The sequence below is a fragment of the Vanessa cardui genome, chromosome 14 (genome assembly GCF_905220365.1).
Source record: "Vanessa cardui chromosome 14, ilVanCard2.1, whole genome shotgun sequence".
NCBI classification, from domain to species: Eukaryota; Metazoa; Arthropoda; class Insecta; order Lepidoptera; family Nymphalidae; genus Vanessa; species Vanessa cardui.
In genome coordinates, this window is record NC_061136.1 from 11,246,581 (window position 1) to 11,273,698 (window position 27,118).

At 30.7% G+C, this 27,118-nt stretch overlaps 1 protein-coding gene across 1 annotated transcript; it reads right to left on the reverse strand.

Annotated features, from left to right (window-relative positions):
• Positions 1-1,549: 1,549 nt before the first annotated feature.
• On the reverse strand, positions 1,550-2,480 carry LOC124535421. Its single transcript, XM_047111633.1, has 3 exons — positions 2,276-2,480; positions 1,717-1,993; positions 1,550-1,553 (listed from the first exon to the last, which is right to left on the reverse strand). Exons 1-3 carry the CDS (start codon positions 2,478-2,480, stop codon positions 1,550-1,552), a joined length of 486 nt encoding a protein of 161 aa, XP_046967589.1.
• Between the last annotated feature and the right edge of the window lie 24,638 nt (positions 2,481-27,118).

Here is a 27,118-nt window from a genome sequence, read left to right on the forward strand (position 1 = left end):
TACAGATACATTATTAGACAATGAATTAATAACGCACACAAACAATGAACATATGTATTTTATTTTACATAAACTAAAATAAATAATTCATTACACGCACACACGTAAAGGCTTAATTACATAAGGTATTCCATATTTAAAATTTAATCAAAGAATTTTGAGAATTGTACGACAATAATGAGATAGGTTGTACAGAGACTGCTGAAGCTCAGGGGGAGTGACATGTCCAAGCTTATTATTCCATACAGTGCATACGCGAATTTATTCTCACAAACCAATTGGAAGAATGCCTTAACTTTGCGACGTTCGACTCTATCTATAAAAAATATTATAGTGTCAATGAGAATTATTTCAAAAACTAAATATGTATATACAGAAATATGAGAAATATAAAAAAGTAATAAGATTCAACATTTGACTCTTTAAAATCAATACATCAATTAGTACTTCTATGGAAACTTGTTTTAAAAAACATTTAGTAACAAATTCATTGAATAATTTATATAAAACATTTAGTAATAAATTTATGACTAAAAATGTTTAAACGATCAAATCATATTATTTTATCTAAACTATAAATATGTAGGTTGTAGAATATTTTTATTGTACTCCTTTTATACTAGATTTTTATACGAAATCTTCTTAAAAGTTTACGAAGTTAACATTTAAGGACTAAGTAGATTTTGATTTTTGAAGATTTGAACTGCAAATACTTGCGAATGAAGAAATTGATTTAAGTTTTGTATATTATTAAGCTTGTATATTTAATAAAAAAATAGTATTCAACTTGAAAATAAATCACAACTACTAAATACTTACCAAGTTGAATTGAATTCAGAGTGTCATAAATCATTGTACGTATAACAGCAACTTGGTTTTGTGTTTTGTTTGATATATAACAAGGAAAAGTCAACATTAATATGTACTTCAGAGAACGTCCGATTGAAAAAATAAGTATTGCCTGCCTACTTGTTAATTGATGCTTACCCTGAAACACAAACAAGAAATACTTACATGGTTCTTAATTTAATTTGAAGTAAATAATAAAAATATAATTACATTGAATATAAGAAATGTTATATTCGCTTTTCTTGCTTCATGTAAATTATCAGCGCTTTCCACCTTTCGCCTTTTTTTTTATAATTTGACACGAGCATAAAATGTATTAATTTTATTAAATAAGAGAGAATGGGAAAATTCCAAATTTAATACACAAGGTATCGGAAATTTGAAGGTATTGAAAATAGATTAAAGTACATATTACAAGAAGAGTACTTACACTTTTAAAAGTATAAGGTACATCATACTATTATATATAATATTATAAATTCGGAAGTACATCGAAGTTTTAAAAGTATTGAAAACTATGATGTGAGGATATTCTATGAGTCATTAAAAATTAAGTGTTAACAAATCATGATTAACTTATTTAAACATAAAATATGAATACATACGTTTAAACAAGGATGAGTTGTAGCAGACTGAAACAAATTTATCGTATTTTTTAAAAAGAATATTGTCGATAATCCTGATGTCACTATCATCACTATCATCTGGAAATATACCAATTTTTTTTAAATTTGTATTTTTATAGTAATATTACTCCTTAACAAAACACTTTAATAGACAACAATGAGACTTAATTTAACTTTATTTAAGTAAATAAATATACGCAAGTCTTTTTTATTATTATAAAAATGTAAGAAAAAGCAGTACTTTACCGAAAGACTCATGATAGAACTGAGCTCTTCCGAACATTTATGAAGTAGATCGTAGAGTCTGTGCGCAGAACTAACGCTGAGGTTTGCTCTATTTGACAAAGCTTCCAATTTACTCGAATCTTCACAATCGATACGATCTTCCATGTTAATAGAAAATACTTTAGCAACGTGCGCTTTTAGAACCGAAAGTCTTCTTAATATTGTAACAAGTAAATAACAGAACAAAACCATTTCCACGTCATGAGCCATAACTGGTATATAAGTGAGGTCGGCTAACATCGATAAATCATGCGATTGAAAGACAAAAAGTACTAAGTAAAAGTTTTCAAGGACACTGTATACGATTATAACACCCAAACCGTATAGGTACCATCTTTTTGGGGACAATTGGGACACTTCCGTACCAATGTTCAGATCATCATCAAACGTTTGAAGGCTCTTAAAAAATCTACTCATTTTTTTCCTTTGTAGCAACAAAGCGCCAGAGGATAACAACATATACTCGACGCCTGTCGTTATTTTATAAAAATACTGATGGGTTACGCCGAATATACTTATAATTATTAAAAATCCCACCAAGATATGTAGCATCACGTCGTAAATGTAACTCAGCCACAGGATCCACTTTCGATACCCACATATATACAAACGGTTTATCCCGAACAATGTTTCAAGTATAAGCAAATATTTCATCTGTTGTATAATATTTGAGGTTGGCAAGTAATTATTACGCTTCAACGGTGGCACTTGGGCCGACATATTTGGACAGTTCAACGTTCAAACTAGGCTCTCGAAACGGATCATTATTGTAATGGACTAACAAAAGTCATCGATCGTCGTTTAATCCAATTAATGTAATTGATATTGAATTCAAAACTAATAACTCGTCAATGTGGGCACAATGTTCATATTAAAATGTAATTAATTAATTAAGTTTGTATATTACATACATGTAGACTATTTTAAATATCGAACTATCTGATTTCAAACTAAAATATTTAGACTAATGACGAACGCCTATAGATTAATATTACTTATGTGTCATTTTGTGTTACTAAAGATGTCTTCTAACGTTATGCGTAGTCAACACGTGTAGCATAATATTATCGAGCATGCAAAAACATTAAAAGCTCTAGTTTTCAAATAAGTCAGACACATGTTTGTGTGTTGCTTATGTCTGCTGCTAGATGCGTACATAGTTATCTTGTAGTTGTATAAAACCTTAAAGAACCTTATAATCATCGTATAGTAGTTTGGATAATTATTACTTCGGTAATATTGATGATATATATAATGTTTTTATACTGACCGGATTCTGAATCTGCCGCCGCAGCACGAACTGACGCATAAAAAACATCTATGTTGAAATTATCGGTCCGAGCAAATATTCTGTTGGATTTCAGGGTTTCACAGGGTTCAATTTTGGAACCGCTAAGGCTAGTGGCTCCTACGAGAAAGACTCCACAATAAAGACATTCTCTAAACGCAAACGGAAAAGAAATGCTTTGGTATTACGCCACATTTTTAAATAAAATTTATATAAGATTTGGGCTTATAAAATAGAGATTAGGTATATGTTTATAATTCTCTATACTAAATCAAATACACATCTATAAAGATGATTAGATTCCGATTAATAAATAAAGTTTTATTTTTAATTGCACGAGAATAAAATGAATATAGTAAAATTGTCGGAATGGCGAAATCTTAAGGGCCTACAACACACAGTTATGATACACTGTAATTGCGTTTCGAAATATTTACATATATTTTTTTATTCGTATTGGAGAAGCATATTTTTAAATAAACAAGAATTATATTTCAACATGCCTTGTGAACCCAAAGTGCAAGAATACGATTTTTTTAAAGAATGTTTGTCTCATCCGTATCTATAGCCTTACTTCATTCTACATTGAGTTAAACTCGTCGACTTTGTTCCCGAGTTTTAAGTTATTGTTAGTAAGAACTTTATTTGCTACGCAACAATTATCTGCTTAAAGCTATTTCTTATTTGTTAATTAACTGTGTAATATGGTTACGTAAAACACTTACATTACTGGTTAGTATTTAATTAGGTATTTAGTAGTCTTCCTTGAAATATGTACTTTAACAGTAAGTGTTTAGCACAACCATAGAAATAGAAAATGTTGACGACGACCTCCGTGGTTGAGTAGGGTACGCCATTCCGAGGCCCCAGGTTCGTTTCCTAACCGAGTCGATGTAGAAAAAGTTCATTTGTTTTCTGTGTTGTCTTGAGTCTTGTTGTTTGTGGTGCCGCCGTTACTTTTGATTTTCCATAACACAATTGCTTGCTACTTCCTTTGGGATCGGAAATGTATGTGAAATTTTCGAACATTTATAACTATTTATCATATAACAACGGCACAGGCTAAACATCTGTGGACAAATTATAATAATATAAAACATCATAATAGCGTTGACAAAAACTTTTCTCCGAGGTTTGCCCAGCCTCACAATTTCTCTTTCACGCGAAAGCGCTAAATTTGCCATATTTATTTGCACAATTAAACGAGAATAATGACTAAGCAGAAATAAAATTAAAGTAAACTCTTACTTGCAACTTTACTAAAACAATAGCTGGCAATTTAAATATTTTCGTAATTATATCGTTCAAGTACTGTTTGAATGTGTTTGCACATTCAGCGCTGTTGACAGAATTATTTATTATGACAGTTCACATATATTATACTAACATATAAATATGTTTATCTATTTATTTAAAACATGCACAATACAAAACACATATTAAACAAAAGGCGGGCTGCATACTCCTAGCGTTGAAAATGAAATAAATGAAGTTCTCACTAGGAATTTGTTCCAAACCCTCTCCTTAATGGCAGAGAAGGCCTTATCCCAGCAGTGGGAAATTTACAGGCTGTTACTTTACTTTACTTTTGAAGTTCTCAAAATATGTCTTGCTAACGTGCTATTTTACAGACATTTGAATTATAGATTTAAAAAAAATACTATGATGCAGCGGAAGTCAAGAAAGTATAAAATAAATAAAAAATAAATATTGGACAACATCACATACATTACTCTGATCCTCATATAAGTAGCTAAAGCATTTCTGTTGTGGAAAATCAAAAGTAACGACGGAACCACAAACCCAAGACAACATAGAAAACGTTTGAATTGTCTACATCGAATCGGCCAGTAATCGAACCCGGGACCTCGGAATAGTGTACCCATGAAAACCGGTATACACTCGACCACATAGGTCATCAATAGTATGGCTTGATCGTCGATAAATCGAGCCGAGTCAATTGGAAAAAAAGCTTCTACCCAGAAATGGTAGCAATTCTAAATGTGAGTCCGAATTTGCGCCCTATATAATTTACGTTTTTCCTTTTAACTTGTTGAGCACACCAACCTTTTTAAAGTCTAAGAACTTGCATTTAGCTCTTTGTCTCCGAAACTCCTAGAAAGGTAAATTAGAAAAAAGGAGGCCAACGTCTGTCGTTAGTATTCAAGTTTGCATCCTAAAGTTGTTAAAAAACGGTTCAGTGGTTGTGGTATACGTATAATTGAAAGACCATTACTTTAGTGAAATTATTAATTAGTGAAGATGTGTAAATATATTTTTACTAAAAATCACGTGATTACATGGGAAATTAAAATTTCGTTTAAAGGCGCCGCAAGAGAGATTTTCTTGTGGAATCTTATAAGATACCATTACATACCTGTAGTAGTAGTATGTAATAGTATTATATTAGTCAATAATAGTATTGAATTAATGAACTACTTAAAATAATATTTACTTGAATACTATTATATGATTTAATCCATTTACAAAATTAAATAAATATTGAATCAATTTCAATATGAAACATTTTAATCTCTGATAGAGAAAATCAAATATAATGTCACTGTTATTTCATTTTGAATTTATAAATATACAACGAAGCGTCTTATAAACGAAGTTCTATCGTAATATTTAATAAAGAAAAATGACAATATATTTAAACGTTCATTTGACTTAGAACCTTAAGACACGACTAGAAAGTTGAAAATCCTTTGCAAACTTGGATTTGATTTTCAAATTTATGAATTATATTCTGTTTGTATTTATGTTAAATATTTAAATTTAGTTTTACTGTGATTTCCACTTATTTAGTACAACATAAATATAAGTTACATTACGTATTACGTTGTCTAGGATAAGATAACTTGGGACTACTTAAGATTGGAAAACGAAGCACGTAAGACACAGTTTCAAGGCGCCCTTCCCGTAGTTTATTTGACAAATACTGGACTGCCGTTTATGACCACAATAAAGTGTTTGTAATAAAACTTTAGTTAAACCGGTTACTTTACAGCTCCACAAACGTGGTAGTTTACATTCTACCATCAACCTGGGAGTTTGAAATCCCTGTATCAAATAATTCATTGTTGTGAATTTTTCTAATGTAATTATATATCAGTGACCCGCCCGGGCCAGTTGCATTGTAATATTCAAAGAAAATTTTATAGCGCTCAGAAATAATGTTACTTTGGACCAGTGAACAGTGAAGTTAATTAATTTCGGATTTTACCCCTAATTATAAACAAACATATTTTGCTTCTTTATTATTAAAATAGATATGTCACTCGTACATACATACACGATCGGTGAAAGTGCAAGAAACAAATTGAATTAAGCAGAATAGATCGAAACAAAGATGAGGAAAATTCCCTTAGGTTGGATTTAGGGAACGCTTATATCGTCTTAGAGTTCCGATTGCGTGGGATACGCAAATCCCAAGCTTTCGAAGCGATAAAAACATCCATATTATAGATATATTGGATCCGAATCTGATAGTTTTGTTTTCAGATAAATGACGGTACTTTCATATAAACGAATACAAGTGAACTTGTTGAAAACAGTTGGACAAAAATATATTCCATTTAAAAGAAAAAGTTTAATTTGTAGTACACACATCTACCATATCTATAACCCTCTTCAATTTTGCGTGTTATAATCTAAATATTACTTTATTGTAAAGAGCTGAGACGGCCCAGTGATTAGAACGCGTGCACCTTAGCCAATGATTGCGAGTTCAAACCCAGGCAAGCACCGCTATATACATACATGTGCTTAATTTGTGTTTATAAGTCATCTCATGCTCAGCGGTGAAGGAAACCATCGCGAGGAAACCTGCATGTGACTAATTTCATCGAAATTCCGCCACATGTGTATTCCACCAACCCGCATTGGAACAGTGTGGTGGAATATGTTCGAAACTCTCTCCTTAATAGAAGAGGAGGCCTTAGCCCAGCAGTGGGAAATTTACAGGCTGTTACTTATTGTAAAAGACAATCATTTTTATTTTAAACAGTTATTAAAAAAATACAATGCTAAAAAATTCAATTTTCGGTTGGCGTTTAAAAGCAATGGAGATCTTCTTACATCATAAGCAAACCTATCTTAAAATGTAGTGTAATAAAAATACGTAATTATTCCTTCATTAATAGAATTACAAAGAGAAAATGCACTGTAGTATGTTTATTTAAATTGTATTATGTAAAGAGGAATGTTATTTCGTTTTATGAAATTCTATTTTATAACATGGAAGTTTTATAATGAGATTTTTATCCTCAACTATTTTATCAGTGGATCGTGTTTCATCCATCTTTATTTAAAAATATATGTACAGATATTCACCCGTGTACACTGTAAAGCCTTCACATTTGAAAGGGTTAGGATTTTTCGCGGAAAATGAAGGTATTAATTCATGTTTTCACGCATCATATGTCATATCACATATGTCAGGTTCGGCAAAAATAATCAATCTTTTATCCCATATTATCTCTTACATTATATGTGATTTTGACAGATTATATGTTGCACGTCTAACACATATATCAACAAGGCAAATGGTTAGCTTTTAAATCGTTGTAAGGCTTTGTTCGGTGAACATTAAATTCTATGGAGTTGTAATCTTTTGATTAAGTATATCTCGGAAAGCCTTTTTATTGCCAGGATCATTAACATACTCGTATATTAGAATTTCACTTCTATTCCTTTGATTAATGAAGTTTCAAGTACTTGTAGGAACCTAAATAAAAAAAGTGTTTTATTTTATTTAGGTCTCAAAACTTGTGTAGGTATTGTCGAACACAGCAAATAAACGTAATGTCTCTCGAGATGCGCAATTATCTAAATTTGTTTGTTCTTCTTCGGTTAAACTTCCAGCGACACTAAACTTTTTAAATTAAAAACACTTTCTCGGCCCGTGATTAAAAACAAACAACTCGGAAAGATAATGATAAGTGCACAGGAAAATATATACAACCTCTATTTTATCCCCGTTTTAAAATTCAACCTTATTAGTTTAAAAAAAAATAATTTAATAATTAAGTTTATTTAGTGTCAGTTTCTAACAAGGGTGATAAAAATCATATAATATACATCATGATGTATATCAATTTATATTTATAATATTTATTTTTATTTTGACCAACAATATTAAATATCAATAACATTCTTTATTTTACAAATTTGATTTATACTATAAAATATTATATAAAGTCACTTGATGTTTAAAATCACATTTTCATATGAACATATATTGAGTAAAAATTAAATATCGGAGATTTTTATATTTAACGTGAATATCGGATTTTTGCGAACCCTGCCTTCAAATGTGTTTTATTTTACTTAAGGTTTTTAATACTAAGCTTATTTTATGTTCTCGTTTAACGACTTAGCTTGAATAGAATAGTTTACATTTGTATTTTAAAAAATGTTGCATTAACACCAGCAGAATAATTTACCTTGCCTAAAGAATAACTTTAATCAATAACTTACTTGCTTCAGTTATTATTTAAACTTAGCAAATATATTTATTATTATGGTACAATAAGTACTCTTTTTACATCATTACTTTACAAACTGTAACTAAATATTACTTAAAAAATACTTTCCTCGTAATAGTATAAGACACTGCTTTTCACCAGCGACTTCAATCGCGTGTTGAGCAATCGTAGGTTTCGAGTAAAACATATGCCTGTCTATGTCGAAGCTAGATTTATACTGAATCTTATCAAATCTTAGACTCAGTAGTTTAGTATGGAAGCGTTACAGACAGAGAGTTTTCGCTTTATATTAATACAGATTTTAACCATTAGTTTGAATGATTATATTCATAGCAAACTCAAATATATTCAATGAAAATAAAAAGGCATAGATTTCGTAATTTAAGTATAAGTTATAGCAATAGTTCCAAAGTGTAATGAGCACGGCGAAGGCTCAACAAAAGGATTACAATATGCTTTGTAAATTATTGTTTCGGACACATTTATCCCTGACACGTATCCAAGGACTGGAAAATTAGAACAGAGTTAAAATATTCATCATTTTCAGTCTAAATTATTCATAACGGTAAGACATTTTATTCTAACTTTACATTTCTACGCTTCGTCTTTATATCGCAGTCGAAATTTTTCTACACTTTGATAAATATGCGAATATGTTTCCGTCGAGAAATTCTTAGTAGTATAGTTGTGTTGGGAAGTTATGACAGTTACAGTCCCGTGCTTTGTAAGAGGCGGAAAAACGTAAGTTATGCTTGAACTCTGTCCGATATTATGTGTTTGCTTTCACTTATCAGCGTTTTTTTTAAATTTAATTTGCGACATCCACGGACAATCTGCTTTTATACATTTTTGCGTTTTATATTTATACTAAACATCAGCAGATCTTCGCTGGATTTCAAGCTTGTCGTCTTCTTGGAAAACGTGGCCCATACTGATGTTTATTTTTATTCTAAAATTAGATATTCATGATAAATAATATATAAGAAATTCTTTTAATCCTATTTACTAAAATGCAGTAAGACTGCTGCGCGCTCGCTTAGAGAGTACAGCCTGATGTCGCCTTTGTATATAGATGTCTCAACTTTATCAGCGTTTACAAGACATGGTAATAATGATTTTCAACACAGTCAATAATTCTTTGAGATAGGCGAGCCTGGCCGAAATAGGGTCGGTAACACATTATATATTCAAAAGATACAGATCAAATAACAGTTTCCATCATCGCAGCTCCAAAAATCTTTCCATATTATGTACTTGGATTAATCTAATGGGTTTATTATTATTTATTTTATACATGAGTTGGCAACATATATCAGTTAATATCTGAGTCCACGACGTTTTCACCAGCAGCTTTTTTCTTTTACATACATATGCCAAAATGTTTTTTTCTTTTGTTTTCTTTTTACTGTTTTCATGTTTGGTGAATAAGTATCATTACTATTATATTATAATTATCAATCAGCTATCAAACAATTATCAAAATTTCTTACAAATCAACCGACAAGTAATACATATTGATTGTACTTTAAAGTATGTTTTTCTTGTCGAAACATAGAAAGTGTACGCGGTACAGTACAAGTTTTCGAGAAATATACACTAAGTTGCATTGTTTCTTGTATTTGACTTTGTAGTTGGCGTATTTAAGTTTGGAGTCACGGAAACTGGGACGAATTCTGATTGCGGAGCTCATATTAAACGTGCGATCACGCTACTACTTTCGGAGTTTTCTGAATCGTGGAATTGTACTTTGAAAAGAGCTTAAAAACTTTTATATTAGTCATTTTGTATCATGTTAAATAATATAATTATTAAAAATTGTACGAATTTAATTTTATTATTTTAATTTGTGCAAACTCTTTTGGGTATGACCTTACTCATCACATATTTTACAGCAATGGCAAGACTCAGTATTGCCATTTGGTTATTGTTGCGTCGCTTTGTAGATATATTATAACCAGCTCTAGGGAAATAACATCTTAGATGTAGATATAAAGGTGCATTGGCAATGCGAGGTATGGTGATTACTACTTTTCTAATGTCAAACGGGGATGGAGAATACGTACCATCAGATAGACAATTTGCCATTCTGCCAAAAAAATACCGATGGTAGGATAAGGCAAGCTATTAATTGCTAAAATATTGAATGAATTAAGGGATTATATTCATAAAAAATAGCCGAAAAAGTGCAACGTATACGTGATATAAACCTCGATTTTAGAGGTTGCAAGAATCTATCTCGACCGTATGTTTTGTCAGTTCTTTTCGTTTACTAACTACATATATTCCGAATTTGTGATATCGAACCCGAATATAGCCCCGTGATTACAATACGTGCATCTTAACCGATAATTGCGGGCTATTGCTCAGGCAAGCACCACTAACATATATAATAATAGAATATTCATGTGCTTAATTTGTGTGTATAATTCAACTTGTGCTTGTTGGTGAAGGAAAACATCCTGAGGAAACCTGCATGTGTCTATTTTCATAGAAATTCTGCTACATGTGCTTCCACCAACCCGCTTTGGAACAGCGTGGTGGAATGTTGTTCTATACCTGTTGTTCCAAACCTTCTCCTCAAAGGAAATGGAGGCCTTAGCCCAGCAAAGGGAAATTTATAGGCTGTTGTTGTTGTTAATATCTTGAATTTAGTATAATGTCAGAATCATCATCAACATGTCAGCCAAGGAACGTCCACTGCTGGACATAGGCCTCCCCCAAAGGTCGCCACAAAGACTGGTCTTGTGCAGCCCGCAACCAGCGCCTTCTCGCGACCTTCACCAGGTCGTCGGAACACCTTGTGGGGGGCCTACCCATTTTACCATTACCATTGGGTAATTTACCATACCATACCATACCATACCATTGGGTATTCAGAACATTAATATTTGATATTTCAATTTTGATTAATTTTGTATTTACTACCCACCCAATATTGTGTACATTCATAATGTATGTATAGTTTTATTTTTATATTTTCGAAATTCCAAATTTTTGAACCAAGCCAGAACAGGAACAGTCTTTTTCCAAAAAATATCATAAAAAGAATACATAAGTTACAAGCAAGTTAGGCGATTACAGTTGGCTCGCGTTGAGTTGGAAACACCATTCGCTCTGAAACTCTCGAGGTAACACATCTGAAAACATTTTTAAACTTAAATTGGGTAGACACTTATTTAAACTTTATAATGAGTTCTTATTACATTCTTCTCTAATACTCTGTAAAGTTAGATCACATATATTTATTTCAGAGATAATAGAGCGAAGGATGTTACAGTCTTGGACGATACATTCGTTTTAGTGAGGTGCTGCAGTGAAGGTGTTAGTCGATTAAAAACACATATATATTAAAATACTATCGATTATCATCTATTTTCTTAGTTAAATTTCTTCAAAGATTATTTCCTTAGTTAAATTGGTATTCCATAAAATAAATTATTATGAAATTTACATATAAACGTTACATAAAACCGAAACGACTTAATTTTATTACTTTTTCAAAGCTGTTAAAGAGTCGTATAGCAAATACTTTACGCTTATACACGTAGAATACGTCTTAGAAAGTACAAGAGAAGTCCATTATTGGTAGCTTCAGCTTTAACAATTTGGTTTCTGTAGTATAAATTCTTGTCTTGAATTTTACTGCGAGTTCTAAAGGCGAATGTTCTAAGTAATATGTACAATTTCTCCTCTAAAAATTTTATCGTATAATAAAATTGTTTCCGTTACAAAACGAACGTGAAATATATTATTATATACTTAACTAGAAAAACATGTTTTCTGAGAGGGAGTCCTTTTAATATAAAATGTATATGTAACATATTTCATGAGAAAAATATTTTTGTTGAGGGATTATTTTTTGGTTTATAAATTAAACCGTCGCACTTGTTTGCGTTGGGTCAATTAAATATGTGTAAATATGTATTACAGCTTTGATATTAAATTGACTTGATATCTTTAGTTGTTACCATTATTATCGACAACGAAGTAGTTATCGAAACTTATATTCAACAACAGATACAAAAACATTTTTTGTCACCTACATAACCTTATACTGAATAACATGCTTTATTTATTAATGTTTTTCTAACAAATTATGAAAAATGATGTATTGCCAAAGTTAAAAATATCCAATAAAATACCATTTTATTATAGAAACCAATATCTTGCCCCAAGGAGGATTTACTGACTGCGAATACGGAAACTTGGCGTTATAAGCTAGCCTTATCCTAGTGTCACGTGCAAATACAATGATTTGCACTGCTTCTATCAAAGTGATCAATGTTACTTTGAATATACATAACATTGTTGTAAATATATTGTGACGTAGCTGTGAGTATTCCAAGTTTGTTAAAAACATCCCGGAGGGAGCTTCTAGCTTCAAGATTATATACACACCGGGCTACTCTCTTTCGTAAACTGAAAACAGATTCTATATCCGTAGTTACCTCAAAGTAATATCAGTTTCTCTTATTCATGAAATAAAGAGAAAAGAGCTTTGATTTATTTGAATTATTATCATATTTTGTAAATTGTCATTGTCGATGCTTAGTTAAAAAACAAAAAGGAAATACGTTCTTACAGTTTTTTCCACATGAAGCCCACAAATTAAAGGCTGAGGGTTTCTACTCCGTCTCTTCACGAGCTTGTGAGTGCTTCTATGATGCCTGGCGGTTAGTCCAACTTTGCGGGCCTTAACGCTAGAGTGTTCTATAGGTAACCTACCGCAGCAACGATGTCCGATAAATAGGTAGGTAACTCTATCTGAGTTACCTACCTATTTATACTATTTATATCTATTCTTATAAGTCGTAACCAGTGTAACAACCATTAGATTTTAAAAGTCCTTAGAATTCGAACTTTAAAGGTTCAGTGAATTGGACTCAAATATAAATTCATATCTTAATGAGCCTTACGGTAAGTACCAACAATGTATAAAAACTGTTTTCATTCAAAATATAGTTATTATCAGTTAAATTTTGTCGAATTAGGTATACTCGTACTATTCTCAAATAAATATGTATGTCTTAATTTTTAAAATCGGTTTAATCTTAATTAATATTTTGAATTGTAAATTGTATGTGTAATTATAATTGTTTAAATTATTTATATATTTTTTGAATGGTTATTATAATATAAACAACACAAAAATATATACTAATTATACAATACAAAAAAAATTATGGAATAGATTGGCGGACGAGCATATGGGCCACCTGATGGTATGTGGTCACCATAATCCATGATGGTGTATCCAATGAGGCTGTAAGAAATATTAACTATTCCTTATATCGTCAATGCGCCACCAACCTTGGGAACTAAGATGCTATGTCCTTTGTGCCTGTAGTTACACTGGCTCACTCACTATATATACTATTGTTTAGCGTTAGAATATCTGATGAGTGGGTGGTACCTACCCAGGCGGGCTTGCACAAAGCCCTACCACCAAGCAAATTGAATTGTAGCAGTAAATATGTTCCAATTTTTATATATAATAATTTTGTGCGTTTGTTAAAATTATATTTAATTTTGTATTTATTACTTTACAAACTTTTCTTGATTTGATTGAAGTTTAATTTTGTTTTAAAGAGATAAAACTGTTTAAGTCAGTTAAAGTGTTAAGCAAGTACTAAATTATTTAATTTATAATAATCCTTTTAGAGGGAATTTCTTAATCCTTTAAGACGGCTTACCTAATCCTCGATTTTTTTTGCATAAAGTAATACATAATATATAAAGTAAAACACAACTGAATGTGTTTAAAAACTGTAGCTGTTCTTCTTCTCGAAAGAAAATGCTTAGAGCTTGAACCATCTCACGAATTGCGGATGGGGATTGATATCCACTCTTGCTCAGTACGAACGGCGTACGGAAGCTTTATGGTTATGACATTTACAAACTACTAACCATAACGTTCATTAAAAGAAAAACAATATCATTTTTTCCTTCATTTAGTAATTAATATTTAAATACACTTTCGTTTGATGCTATTAATTTTTTAAATAACAGTGTAAATTATTTTCTTATTTAACAATACAAGATACGAAAAATTGAATTGGTACGACTTCAATATTTAGTTAAAAGAATTAGACACGATATGTCCGAATCTTCCACAAATATTGCTTACATAACACGCTATCTGTATAAAAGCACTTCGAAGGCTCTAACAAACGTATTATTTTCACAGTCTGGGCTCGTTTGTCCCACGAAACTGCGCATAACATAAAGGAAAATGTTCGACGTTCCCGATACATCACACAACATCCGGCGTTTGAGAGGACACGTTAACGACCTTCGGGGGTTCGGACAAGGGTTATAACAAACTTCTAAATAGCCTGTCGTTACAATGAAGCCGTCAATAAAGGCAAAGCTGAAATTCTAGAATCCTTCATTTTGTTTTAATTTCGAAAGAGGCTGATAATACGGTCATTGTCCTTAAGTAATATAATTATCGAAACTCAATTCAAATCTTACGTTACGAGTATTTGTATCGTTATATATTTTTAATTCTACGAATGTTATGCTATTCAATACTGGATACCACATTCTAATATTATAATTGGATTGTGAATTTCATACGAATGCAGTTTAGCAGCGCCTCTTTACTGATCAGGAACAGACCACGTTCTTGACAGTCTATAACGAGAAAAACGAAAGTGAGACGTCGTCGAGGCGTCGCGTCGTGCAAACATGAACTATAAGTACAAGAAACATTGTTTTCTTTTTGATTTAAGCCGTTTCTTTAAATCATTCCTGGAGCCTGGTATTCATTTCCACAGTTATTTCTTACTTGACCTATTAACAAAATCTAAAGCATATTCAAAAAGACACTCATAAATAAACCATAGTACTCCATAAGCCATAAGATTATATTAAAGCTAAATAAGCGTACTTTTTATGTTGATTTCTAGGCAGGATATATGAAATTAATTGTACTTAACTGACATACTCTGACATTAAAATACTATTTTCAAAATTTTATTAATTTCGTAATAATTGAACTGTACTTCCAAATAACCTACAGCTAATTTTAACTAAATCAATGAGTACCAACTTGATAACTTAATCTACCTTTTTTTAATATTATAAATATTAAAGTAACTCTGTCTGTCTCTGGCAACTTCTGGCGACTATTAATAGTTCATTTCTATGGATAAGAAAGTAATTAAAAACAACTTAAAAACCTCTACCTACCAGAAAAAAAGATATCTGTATTTCGAAAATTATAACTTATATACGTATGATACATTATATTTTTCTAGTTTTCCATTTATAAGCACACACTCTCTAAAGAGCAAACTACTCAGCATAATAATTATTGAAGTCAGAATACCTCAAAAATCCTATCATAAACTACAAATAATTTTCCTTCATGGAAAAATACAGACTGATAATTCCAAGTAGAACAAAAGCTATTTCAAAACTGAATTTAGGAAAACTCTGTGTATGTGTAAACATTCTATGTATTTGAATAAAAAATATTTCGATTATTCAATATTCAAGCTTTTTAACGAAATTCAAAAAGTAAGTGGTCATCAATATGCTATTTTATATTTTCGTGTAATGTATTCACTGCATATAAATGATTTTTGTTGAATACCACTCATTTAAATTAGAAAATTAATTAATGCCACAATAATTTCTTTTTCCTTTGAGCAATGTGTTATACTTGAAATAAAACTTCCTTCATAGTTTATCTTTGAAAAAAAAAATTGTTTAAATATCGAAGTCGACGTCTCACAGTTTTTTTTTATTCATAAGAAGAATATAAATTGTATACAACAGATTCGAAAGGTTTTAAATTTCCCCAGAGATTCAAAGTACATCAGTAGGCTAGTTATCGCGGCCGCATAGACTGACTATTTACATTTATGCGTCACGCCATTTATCAATATTGACTACGCTTTTGCATTTAAGAAAAGTAACAGTCTGTAAATGTCCCACTAACTACTGATCTAAGGCATCCCCTCTTCTTGAAAGAGAGATTTCTAGCAAAATCTACCATAACACTCAAATGACCCGTGAAGGATAAACATTTCTATGAGTAATTAGCCCTTAGAAGCACTTTTGAACGATCATTATATAAGTTAATTAAATGTGATGTTGACATCGCATTGACTGAAATTGTAGATTACACGGTAAAGATATGGAAAAAATTTTAACAAAAAGAAAAACCGACTTCAAACAAAACACTATTTTAAAACAAATGAATATGCACGAAAAAGTAATAAAAATAATTGCGTATTCAACATATTTTTTAGGGTCTTCCTAAGTTAAATGAAATGAAAAATATTAGACTACTTAAAAGTCGATTAACGATTATATCATGTAGTTATAGTTATTGGTATATTTGGAGCCGGTGGTATATAAACAAATTCTGTAGTATATTTAGTATCAGTATTGCACCCGTGCGAAGCCGGGGTGGGTAGCTAGTTGATTATAATATTCGACTATGATAATTACATAAACATAACCACATTAAGGAAGGTGACTCAAATAACCAAATAACCTATAAATAAAAGATTCGACCGAGTATCGCTAACGTGCTCCTCAGAATTGTTCCGTTCCCTTCCGTTCCGTTACTTTGTCATGGATCCTGTGCTCAGAACCTTACCAAACTTTCACCAAATTACCCTTGTAGTATATATTTTATAATAAAAAAAGAATTATCAAAATTGGTTAACGTGATTTTTAGTTATTCACCTATTTGTCGCGCATATACATAATGCAAATTTAAGACTTATGTCGTTTTCACATGGATACCATCATCGGAAAAAAAAATAAAAAAAATGGGACCCCACGGAAAGCACTACCTTTCAAACAAAAAAAAAATTATCAAAATCGGTCCACACTGGGTGGACCGATTTTGATAATTTTTTTTTTGAAAAGTTATGAGTTAACAAACATAAAAAAAAAAAAAAAATACAGACGAATTGATAACCTCCTCCTTTTGGAAGTCGGTTGAAAAAGCTTAGACGAGCCAGGCTCACTCATTTTTACTCATTAAAATTCATAACATTTTTAACTTTCTTCTGTGAATTTTAGGCTTATAAAACACACGTTATATTAAAAAATATTTCATAAATTTTGAGTGAGTAATAAGTTTTAGATTTTTGGTGTGTTTTAAATATTAAAGAATATAATATAGGTCTTACTCGGAAATAGTATTTTTTTATTAATAATTTTAACTAAATAAATTTATATTAATATTATAAATGTGAAAGTAAATCTGTCTGTCTATTTGTCACTCTTTACGACCAAACCGCTGAACCGTATTTGATGAAATTTGGTATGAAGCAAACTCGAACTCCAAGTAAAGACATAGACTGCTTTTTTGCCTGACACCTGACAACCAATATCATAAAACGCAAGCGAAGCCGCGTGCGATTACTAGTATCACATAAACGTGTCAGGTTAGTATAAATACAAAAATTATTAGTTTATAAAAAAATACTCATCGCTAAAAGTATAACGTTCAAAAACTTTTTAATAACCACAAAGTTTACGTAACTCCCATTTAATATTTTCAATCTGTTAAATATTTTACGGCATTGATTACTTTTGAACGCGAGTAAACATTTCTTCCTGAGTCTCAATTAGGTAAAGTTGCAACGGGTATTGGTTTTAATTAATCTCCAAAGTTAGACCTAAAGTCCATTAAAAAAGGAATATATTAATACTAAGCTTAGCTTACTTGTATTTTATGTAGATTTTTGTTTAATTTTAATGGCTCATTAAGGCAGGGGTCAATGCTGGGATAGAGTTCAGTCTCCTGGGCGTAGGCGTAAGAGCAAGCCCATGGTTATTGCCTGATTAGCAGAGTGAACTATGCGAGCGATTCTATGGTATTTACTTAGTTTGAAAGAGTAAGCAAAACCTAGTCTCCAATGATGAGACTGTCATAGTCTGGAAAAACAATAAAGCTAGAGAGAGTCTTGGTGGTAGGCCTTTATGCAAGCCAGTCTGGGTAGGTACCACCTACTCACCAGTTATTCTACCGCCAAATAACAGTACTCAGTATTGTTGTGTTCCGGTTTGAAGGGTGAGTGAGCCAGTGTAACTACAGGCACAAGGGACATAACATCTTAGTTCCCAAGGCTGGTGGCACTTTGATAATGTAAGGAATAGTTAATATTTCTTACAGCGTCATTGTCTATGGGTGATGGTCACCACTTACCATCAGGTGGCCCATAGGTTCGCCCGCCAACCTATACCATAAAAAAAAGAAAAAAAAAGCTGGAAATTGTTACTGAACAGTCTCGACTATCAAACACTTTCCCGGATAGATCTTTCCAGCTATGTGAATTGTCTCGGGCTATCGTATGGGCCAATGATATACCCGGGGGTTTTTAGATAACAAGCTTAATGTAATAATACATAACTTCATATTAATAAATAACTTTATTAATATTAAGTATTTAAAAACCGGCAATGACTTTATAAATTGTAACATGTAGAAAACATAAGCAAACATAAGCAATTAGGACAGAAATACAAAATCGTGATTACATTGTTCTAAAACCATTATATCAATGTAGTGAAATAGATAAAGTTTCGGCTCAATCAATTTCGATTTTACTAATAATATTTAATAAAAATTTAAAGTTTATTTCCTAGTACAGATTTGTAACAGATTCGCAATATGCCTATATATACCATTTGCACTATCTCGATTTCCTAATGTTTTCCTATTTTAATGTTGCCTGTAAGAGATCACTTAAAGCCATAAAACCTCCTTTGCCATACCCAAAGAAAAAAAGTGCATTGAACTTTCTTTTTCTGTATATGCAATAAAGACTTTTTTCTACCTTTGTAATCCACATACAATTTTATTCTCAACTAACGATGCACCTTTGAACTTAGAAGATATCCGCGGTAATCCCTCGTGGCTATCACTACTATTTCCACCGCCATAAACTCATCATTATTTGTATCAATTTTTAAATTACGAAATCTTTTTTACACATACAATATAGTTATCAATAATAAGATACTATTCAAGAAAAAGAAAATAATCATTAAAATAAATTAATAAATGTTTATACTTTAGAGGTTAAAGTAAAAAACTATATCCAGTTTATATTTTATATTAAAAATGTTTTACTTTATCTAAAAATATTTTTCACCGCAGAAAGGTATAAAAGAGGCCGTATTTTCTCGACCGACACTTGAGGCGGGGCTCTCAGTAAATGAACGCTTATCCTATACAATACGCTGCGTAACACGAAAGAAGCATTCCGAACCATAGTACCACCAGGTTAGTCTGACCCGCATTGCTGATTAAAAAACTACACGAACAACAGCTCTGAATAGACGAACAAAGCTCTTTTTAAAATGGTTTACTGTAAAATTCGAACCGTTTCGCTGTTGTGAAGAGCTCAGTGTGATAATAGTTAAAGTTTTCTTTTTAACAGAGATCCGCAGCTTTAATGAGTTCCTATTCAATTACTTCCTCTATCTTGATTTTTACTTAACTTTTATATAAGTCAAAATGACATTACATAATATTACTTTTTATGAATTTGGACGTAAATCGACATCATGTATGAGTTTATTATCTCTTGAAATGAAAAGTTGATGCAATCCTTATTCGAGACAAAATATTACTCGAAAATATTTCAGATGCGTGGAGGCTAAAAATACGAATTTGATCCGTAAGTATAAGCGTCATATTTAAAAAGAAAAAAAAATATTTCTGTTATTTAGTCTTAATCTAATTTAAATTTTATCTTATTTAGTTTTTTTTTTATATTTTCTTCAGTTTATTTTAGTGTGATTAGTTAGCAGTAATTTTCGTTAGAATTTGTGTTAAATTTATGTTTGTTTTCATTTTTGTCAAAATATTGTCTCACATTTTTTTTTTATTTGATATTCTTATTGTAGCAAGTATCGTACACGCCTGTAATGGTGTACCACACAGAATAAGTCTGATGTTCTTTTATTAACTACTATTTTATTGTGTGTATGCCGATGGTGTCTTTTAAATAAATAAATAAATAAATAACCAATATTTATTATTTCTTAAAGTAAATTCATTAGGATACCAACTTAGTTAATCATCATAATTGTGGTACAAGGACACTTAACACCAAATTCTGAGAACTACAACGCATTTCAACAACATTCCTCCTTACCGATTCCATTCGTGTGCTTTTCGTTTAACACACTCTCGAAGCATCTAATAATAACGCTTAGGAATTCTTACAAAGGTATTCGGTACAATACTTCTAGAGAGAAAATAAATATCAAATGGAGTAGGTAACCCTGTCTGTTATACGAAGGCTTGGTTACGTCGAATTGTGGCAACACTGCTTTTATTGTAAGCGGAAACTCCTCCTTTGACTTCGACTTCGCTCTCGTGGAGTTTTAGAGAGATGAGAGTTTTTTAATTATCCCCTAGTAACCCTTCATCCCTTCATTTGCGGAGATAAAAAGAGCACTCTCTTTGATCCAGGATATAAACAGATGGTTAAAAAACACACAGTAACTTCGACTCAGATTGCCAGTTTCAAAAACATATAATTAAAATTACTACTACTTACTACTAATTGTAAGTATATGGTTTCGTACTCAGTTCAAATATGCCAAAAGTGAGTTTATTTCTATGTTTCTTACACTTATATATCTTAACTCAGTTGACGATCACGTCATTTTGAGTATAAACTGTGGGTGCTACACAAAGGACGTATATACCACCTTTTCCCCTCTATTTTGAAAGATGTCAGTATCAAAAAAATGTTTAATATTTTTGAATTTTTTATAACGCTCTATATTTTATTCCATTAAAACTTTTTGTATCCTTCTTATGCAAATTCATATTAAAACCAAATCAATCGTTAATAAAATTAATAAAACAATCACATATTTTGTAACGTGATTATGAAAATAATCGACATATGTGTCGCGGTGTAATTTAATTGAAATAAATAAAAGAAGATATTAAGATTAGATGACAGAAATTAATATAAAACATATTATTCACCAAGTGTTCATAATTTTGTATGACACGTTTAGCTCCATTTTGGCATCCTCATATTATGAGTTTTAATTAAATTTTTCTTTTAATATTAAATGTAGCGGCACAAAGAAATTTAAATGTCCGTCAGTATTGTCGAGGCTCTAAAAAGTTTAATTAAAGTAAGTAACCCTTGTAATTTACATTTGTTTGTCGCTGCCTACATTTTACGACCTTGGCGAATGAAATTTTTTTTTCTGCTGCAGATTCTGTTGTATATCTGATTTTCCTTGTCATAAAATTTAATAGAGTAAGCGAGAAATTCATTTTCTGTTTCGTTTCTTTTTATTACCGTAATTTTAATACGATATCTGAATATGGTCTTACATATATATCATATATGTCTTACACTTATATACATAAATGATATATATGTAAGACCATTTTTATTCGACGTTTAATAACCGATTTAGTTGTAAAAGTATCTGCAGTCATCAAAAGGTTCTTAATAAATTAAAAAAAAAAATAACTGTCAATCTTTAATTAACTTCGAATTATTTTTGTGTTTTTATTGGCCACAATCAATTCTTTATTTCGCTTCTCTGCCACTGAGCAATTACAAAAACAAATTAACGAAACCTATTATTATTATTTAAACAAAACAAAATAAAAGTAACGAATTTTTTAATATATTTATATGCCTTCAATTAATTTTGTTCAAATATTAAACATCTCCTTTCACAATACATTAAGTCAATAATTAACAGAAAAATCTGCCAAATATTAATTATCACCGACTCCTCGAATGGTAGTCGTAGTTTAAACGAGACCAATCAGCATTCTGATGTTCGTTTCAAATATTTATAAAAAGAATAATTAATACAGTTTTTGAAATAAGAAATTCATTTTTTCCTTTTTCAAATCGCAGGCTAAAATTTGTCAAAGTATTCTTAAAAAAAAAAAACAGTTTATACAACGCAAATAAGATTACTTTGCTGAAAGCGGAGAAAAAATTAGTTCCATAACATTCAGTTTTATTACCGCCGTCCATCCTCGATGAAATTCAGGGGTGACGCAAATGGCTGAAATGACGCCGTTCCGTCTTCCACAAGGAAAAAGTTGTAAAGTAAGACGTTGAATGATTATTTGAAAAATAAAAACTGTTACTACCATATAAATATATGGAACTTGAAAAAATATATTTTTTTGCGTAATAATTGCGTAATCGTTTATTTATTTAAGTTTTTAGTTTTAAAACAGTAAATACATAATCATAAGTCAACTATTTGTTAAATAAGCATTATTAGATAATTCAATAAAGTATTCAATTTTGTTGTACGTCTACAGAATTAAATTACTTATTTATAGGACGATTGGATATAGAAAAGACAATTATAATTTGTATATGTTTCGATATATATATTTAATGTAATCGGAGAAGAAATTACCAGACTATTTGTATTTTCAGGCAAATGTTGATAATACTGTGATCCTTATTGAAATGAATAATAAATTATTTTATTTCACTGTGACAGCAATTTGGATCAAATATATTGATATGATATCTGAAATAACGAAAAAGGGAAATATGATAGCACGCGTGGGCAGATCTGCTCACGGGATTTTTTTATTTAGATTTAAATTGATAAATAATATATACCTCATTGGAAAACATTCTCATACATTTTTAGCAGAATAGGCGTACTTATTTTAGTTGTTATAGCGTAATGTTAAGGATTGTTAATGACTCTCAAATTAACTAAGATAACATAGCTCCATAACATAACATACTAAAAGATTAGTTGACGAACTTATCTCAAATTCACCGATGTAAATCTTTAGAATACATTTCTAACTTATATTATATATTATAATATTGATTTAAAACAATGCAAACTGTTTCCTATTACAGCAATAACTGCTTTTAACACTTCTTACTCAGCGCACCTCATAAAATATACTTGCAATTTCACTGGTTTATATATCCTCAAAACCGAAAATCAATAATATTCTTATCTAAGCGCTAAACAGATTGCTTGCTTAAAATGCAGTGTGTAGTGGACGCGTGCCGCTATCGTCCTACCATTTCGTTGCCCAAATTGTTGATGTTTTCGTTGCTTTCATGGGGGCTGCTCAAATAGTACGATGACATATCCATTGTACGTGACGCATCCGGCTAACTGGCTGAATACTTCAGATGTGAAAAGGTGTAAGCACTGTATATCTTCATTTTGGTCTCAGTAAAAAGAAAGATATGAAGAGTATGTGTAACTTCAATCAGACAATGCGCATTTAACTACCTGTTTTAATAAGAATTATTATTAGCAATTTCTATTCGATATTTCTCGAGTTAATAATCAGTAACAATTATAATCGATATGAAACTATGGATTTCACTATACGATTATTCACAAACCTTTTTGCACGTCACACTTACCTACTAAAAATATAAGGAAATGAAGTAACATTATGAATAGATGCTTAAAAGAGCTTTAAAGAGACCTAATAACTAAAATTACTAGGAGAATGTGCGTCGAATTCGAATTCCAAAGCAGAACAAACATTAAATCAGCCCCGGATCTGTAGCTTTAAATCGCTTCCTTTGTGGAGCAATTGTGCCCAATTTATAAACGAATAGTACGTTATTGAAGTACCACTCAGGAACTAACAAGAAAGGAAAAAAATCACGTTTAAACGTATTTAATACTTTGATTTTTTTAATGCTGCTAATGCGATTAATGTGTACTTTTTATGTATTGATAGAAACTCATCTACATAACAATCGTTTTTATGTTTGCGCGTCACAATTTTGGTGACTGGAGATAATATTGTCCCGTTTCTTGTTAATATTGACAAAGCTATCGACACTTTACAAAACTAGATATGAAATACATAAACTAGTAAACCAGGTAGTGGAAACTTATCATTCAGATTCAACTGCGAATATTTTATATAAAGTTAAGTAAAGTAACAGCCTGTAAATTTCCCTAGCTGGCCTAAGGTCTCCTTTCGCATTCAGGAGAGGGTTTAGAACATTTTCCACCACGCTGATCCAATGCGGGTTGGTGGAATGCACATACGACACAATTTCGATGAAATTAGACACATCAGGTTTCCTCGCGATGTTTACCTTCACCGCCGAGCGCGAGATGTTATAAACACAAATTAAGCACATATATATGTATAGTGGCGCTTGCCTGGGTTTGATTCCAAAATCATCAGTTAAGATGCACGCATTCTAACCACTGGGCCATCTCAACTCATCAATATTTTATATAAGGTTAATAAAAAAAGTTTAAAGAAACATTTTAAACCTTCCATTTTGTTTCTGATTTTAGTTGTTATCACGTTTATTGTTTATGTATCTATATCTGTTAAATATCGATGTATTTAAATACATAGACTATATATTTAATAAATTATAATTATAAGTATATATTTAATGAAAACACGCGAATACCACAGTTCCCTATTTTCTGTCGTGTGTGCATTGCAACATTTTAATACTACCTATAAATTTGATTTGGTTTCTGAGTTTTTCCGCATTTCAAAATGCAATCAAAATCCACCGATAAAATACAGATTTCATAAATTTTATCATCATACATATTTTGTTTTTGGTAATTCCATACTTTCAATGTGATGTATAAAAATATTCTGAAGTTCCACAGTTAAATTAAAACAGATAGCTATTTTTCTAACCCCGCCGGCTACAGGGAAGTGTGTGTAAGGGTTAATTTAAGCTTAAGGGACACACTTTTCTCACTAAAGTACAATGGTGACCTCAAAAGGGCAGAGGAAAGGCATTTACTGTCTTTCAACCCGGAACAAAGATTATATTATTTATAAAAAGGCCTACTTTTACACAAAAAATATATTTTCAGAAATACACTTCAACAAATACACGACATACAAACTGTGTTTTCTTAAAATTATATTTACAAAACCAAATAAATTTCATAATACAATAGAATCTTATTCTCTGGAAAAATGTACGATAACAATACATTCACATAGTATTCGTAAATCATTGAACATATTAAAGTTATCGTTATATGTACATATACACATACGTATAAAACCTAAATATAGCCTATATTCAACTCTAAATAATTTCATAAAAAAAAGAAGGCTATCAATTAAATTGTATTTTTTCGTGCCCTCAGAACTTTCTCCGAACATAAATCCTTCATTTATGAACCGAATTGGAAATTTTTTTTTTTTGTTTAGGAGCGTATACTTTTCGTTATCTTTCGCAAATATATATGTCATAATATAAACGGAGGTAAATGAGGAATTTATTACCCAAACTCAAAGAATATTTTACTCTTTTGAAATCGTTTATTTCCTTTTGTATTATCGACAATTCACTCGAGCGTATTAAAGACAGGTGTATCTATAGATATGGCTTTTTGTATATCTGATACACGGCTTATTAAACAAGACGAAATGAATATTCATTTCATTTTGCATATATTGCACCAGATAATGTCAAACGCAGGATAATTCTATTTAACTGGTGTTCAGCGAAGCGGTATCATTGAAGTCCTACCGCTGTTTCATTACGCTGAAACACAATATCTTAAAAATAATATTACTCTTGATACCAATTTAATAAATTGATGATATACTTTGTCGTTTTAAAATGAAAATACTGATTAAAATTCAACGATCCAAAAAATCACGTTGGTATATTTTAATAAATTGAATGATTATTTATTGCGTTGTGCGTATTTCATCAAATCTAACGAGTTAATATTGAAATAAAAATAGTAATTGCATTAATAGTTCAAATTTAATTGCAAATTATATTTATTATATGTTTGTATATATATATTTGAATGCTTAAATAGTTTCTTTTGGAGCATGAACAATTTTCGTTGTTAATAAACTAAAGCATTTTTATTTTAAAACGGGGTTGTTGTATTGTGACCGTCTATGATTGTTTACGTTTTTAGGGCCAATTTCATATTTGGATTGAAAGGGATCTAAATTGGAAGTGACACACAAATCAATTGTTATGAACATTATTCTAGCATTTTATAACACTTTGAATAGATAATAATTAAGGCAAGTTTGAAAAGATCTAAGCTTTGTTTAAAAAATAGTGATTATTTTTTGTACAAAGTTGTCTGATAACTTATATGGGCACCGTTATTGTAGGTATATAATTATAAATGGCCAAGGATTATGATTGACTATTTATTTAGCCAACCCTACACACTTTACACTGGGAACAGTCGGGGCCAGTGCTTAGAGTGGCAATTTCAGGGGCAGTAAAATTAGGAAGATGAAGAAATCTCCGCGTATTGGTATTTTATACAGTAAATGGGGGTGACGCTTATATTAAACTCGATGAGAAATAATTAAATAATAATTTGTATTTAGAGTTGTATAAAAGCAATAAATGTAGTATTGAGTATTGAGCAAATTCGGCAATCGGTATTCCAATTCAATTACAATTTTTGGTTTTGTTGTTGTTATATAATTTTGTATTTTTATTTTATTACATTTGGTACTTCAGAGTTGAATTAAAATAGATAGGTATTTGTGTGTGTTTCGTAGTGTTCCATAAATTTAATGTTTTCTTTGTGCATGCCTGTCTATATTTGGATTTCTATCT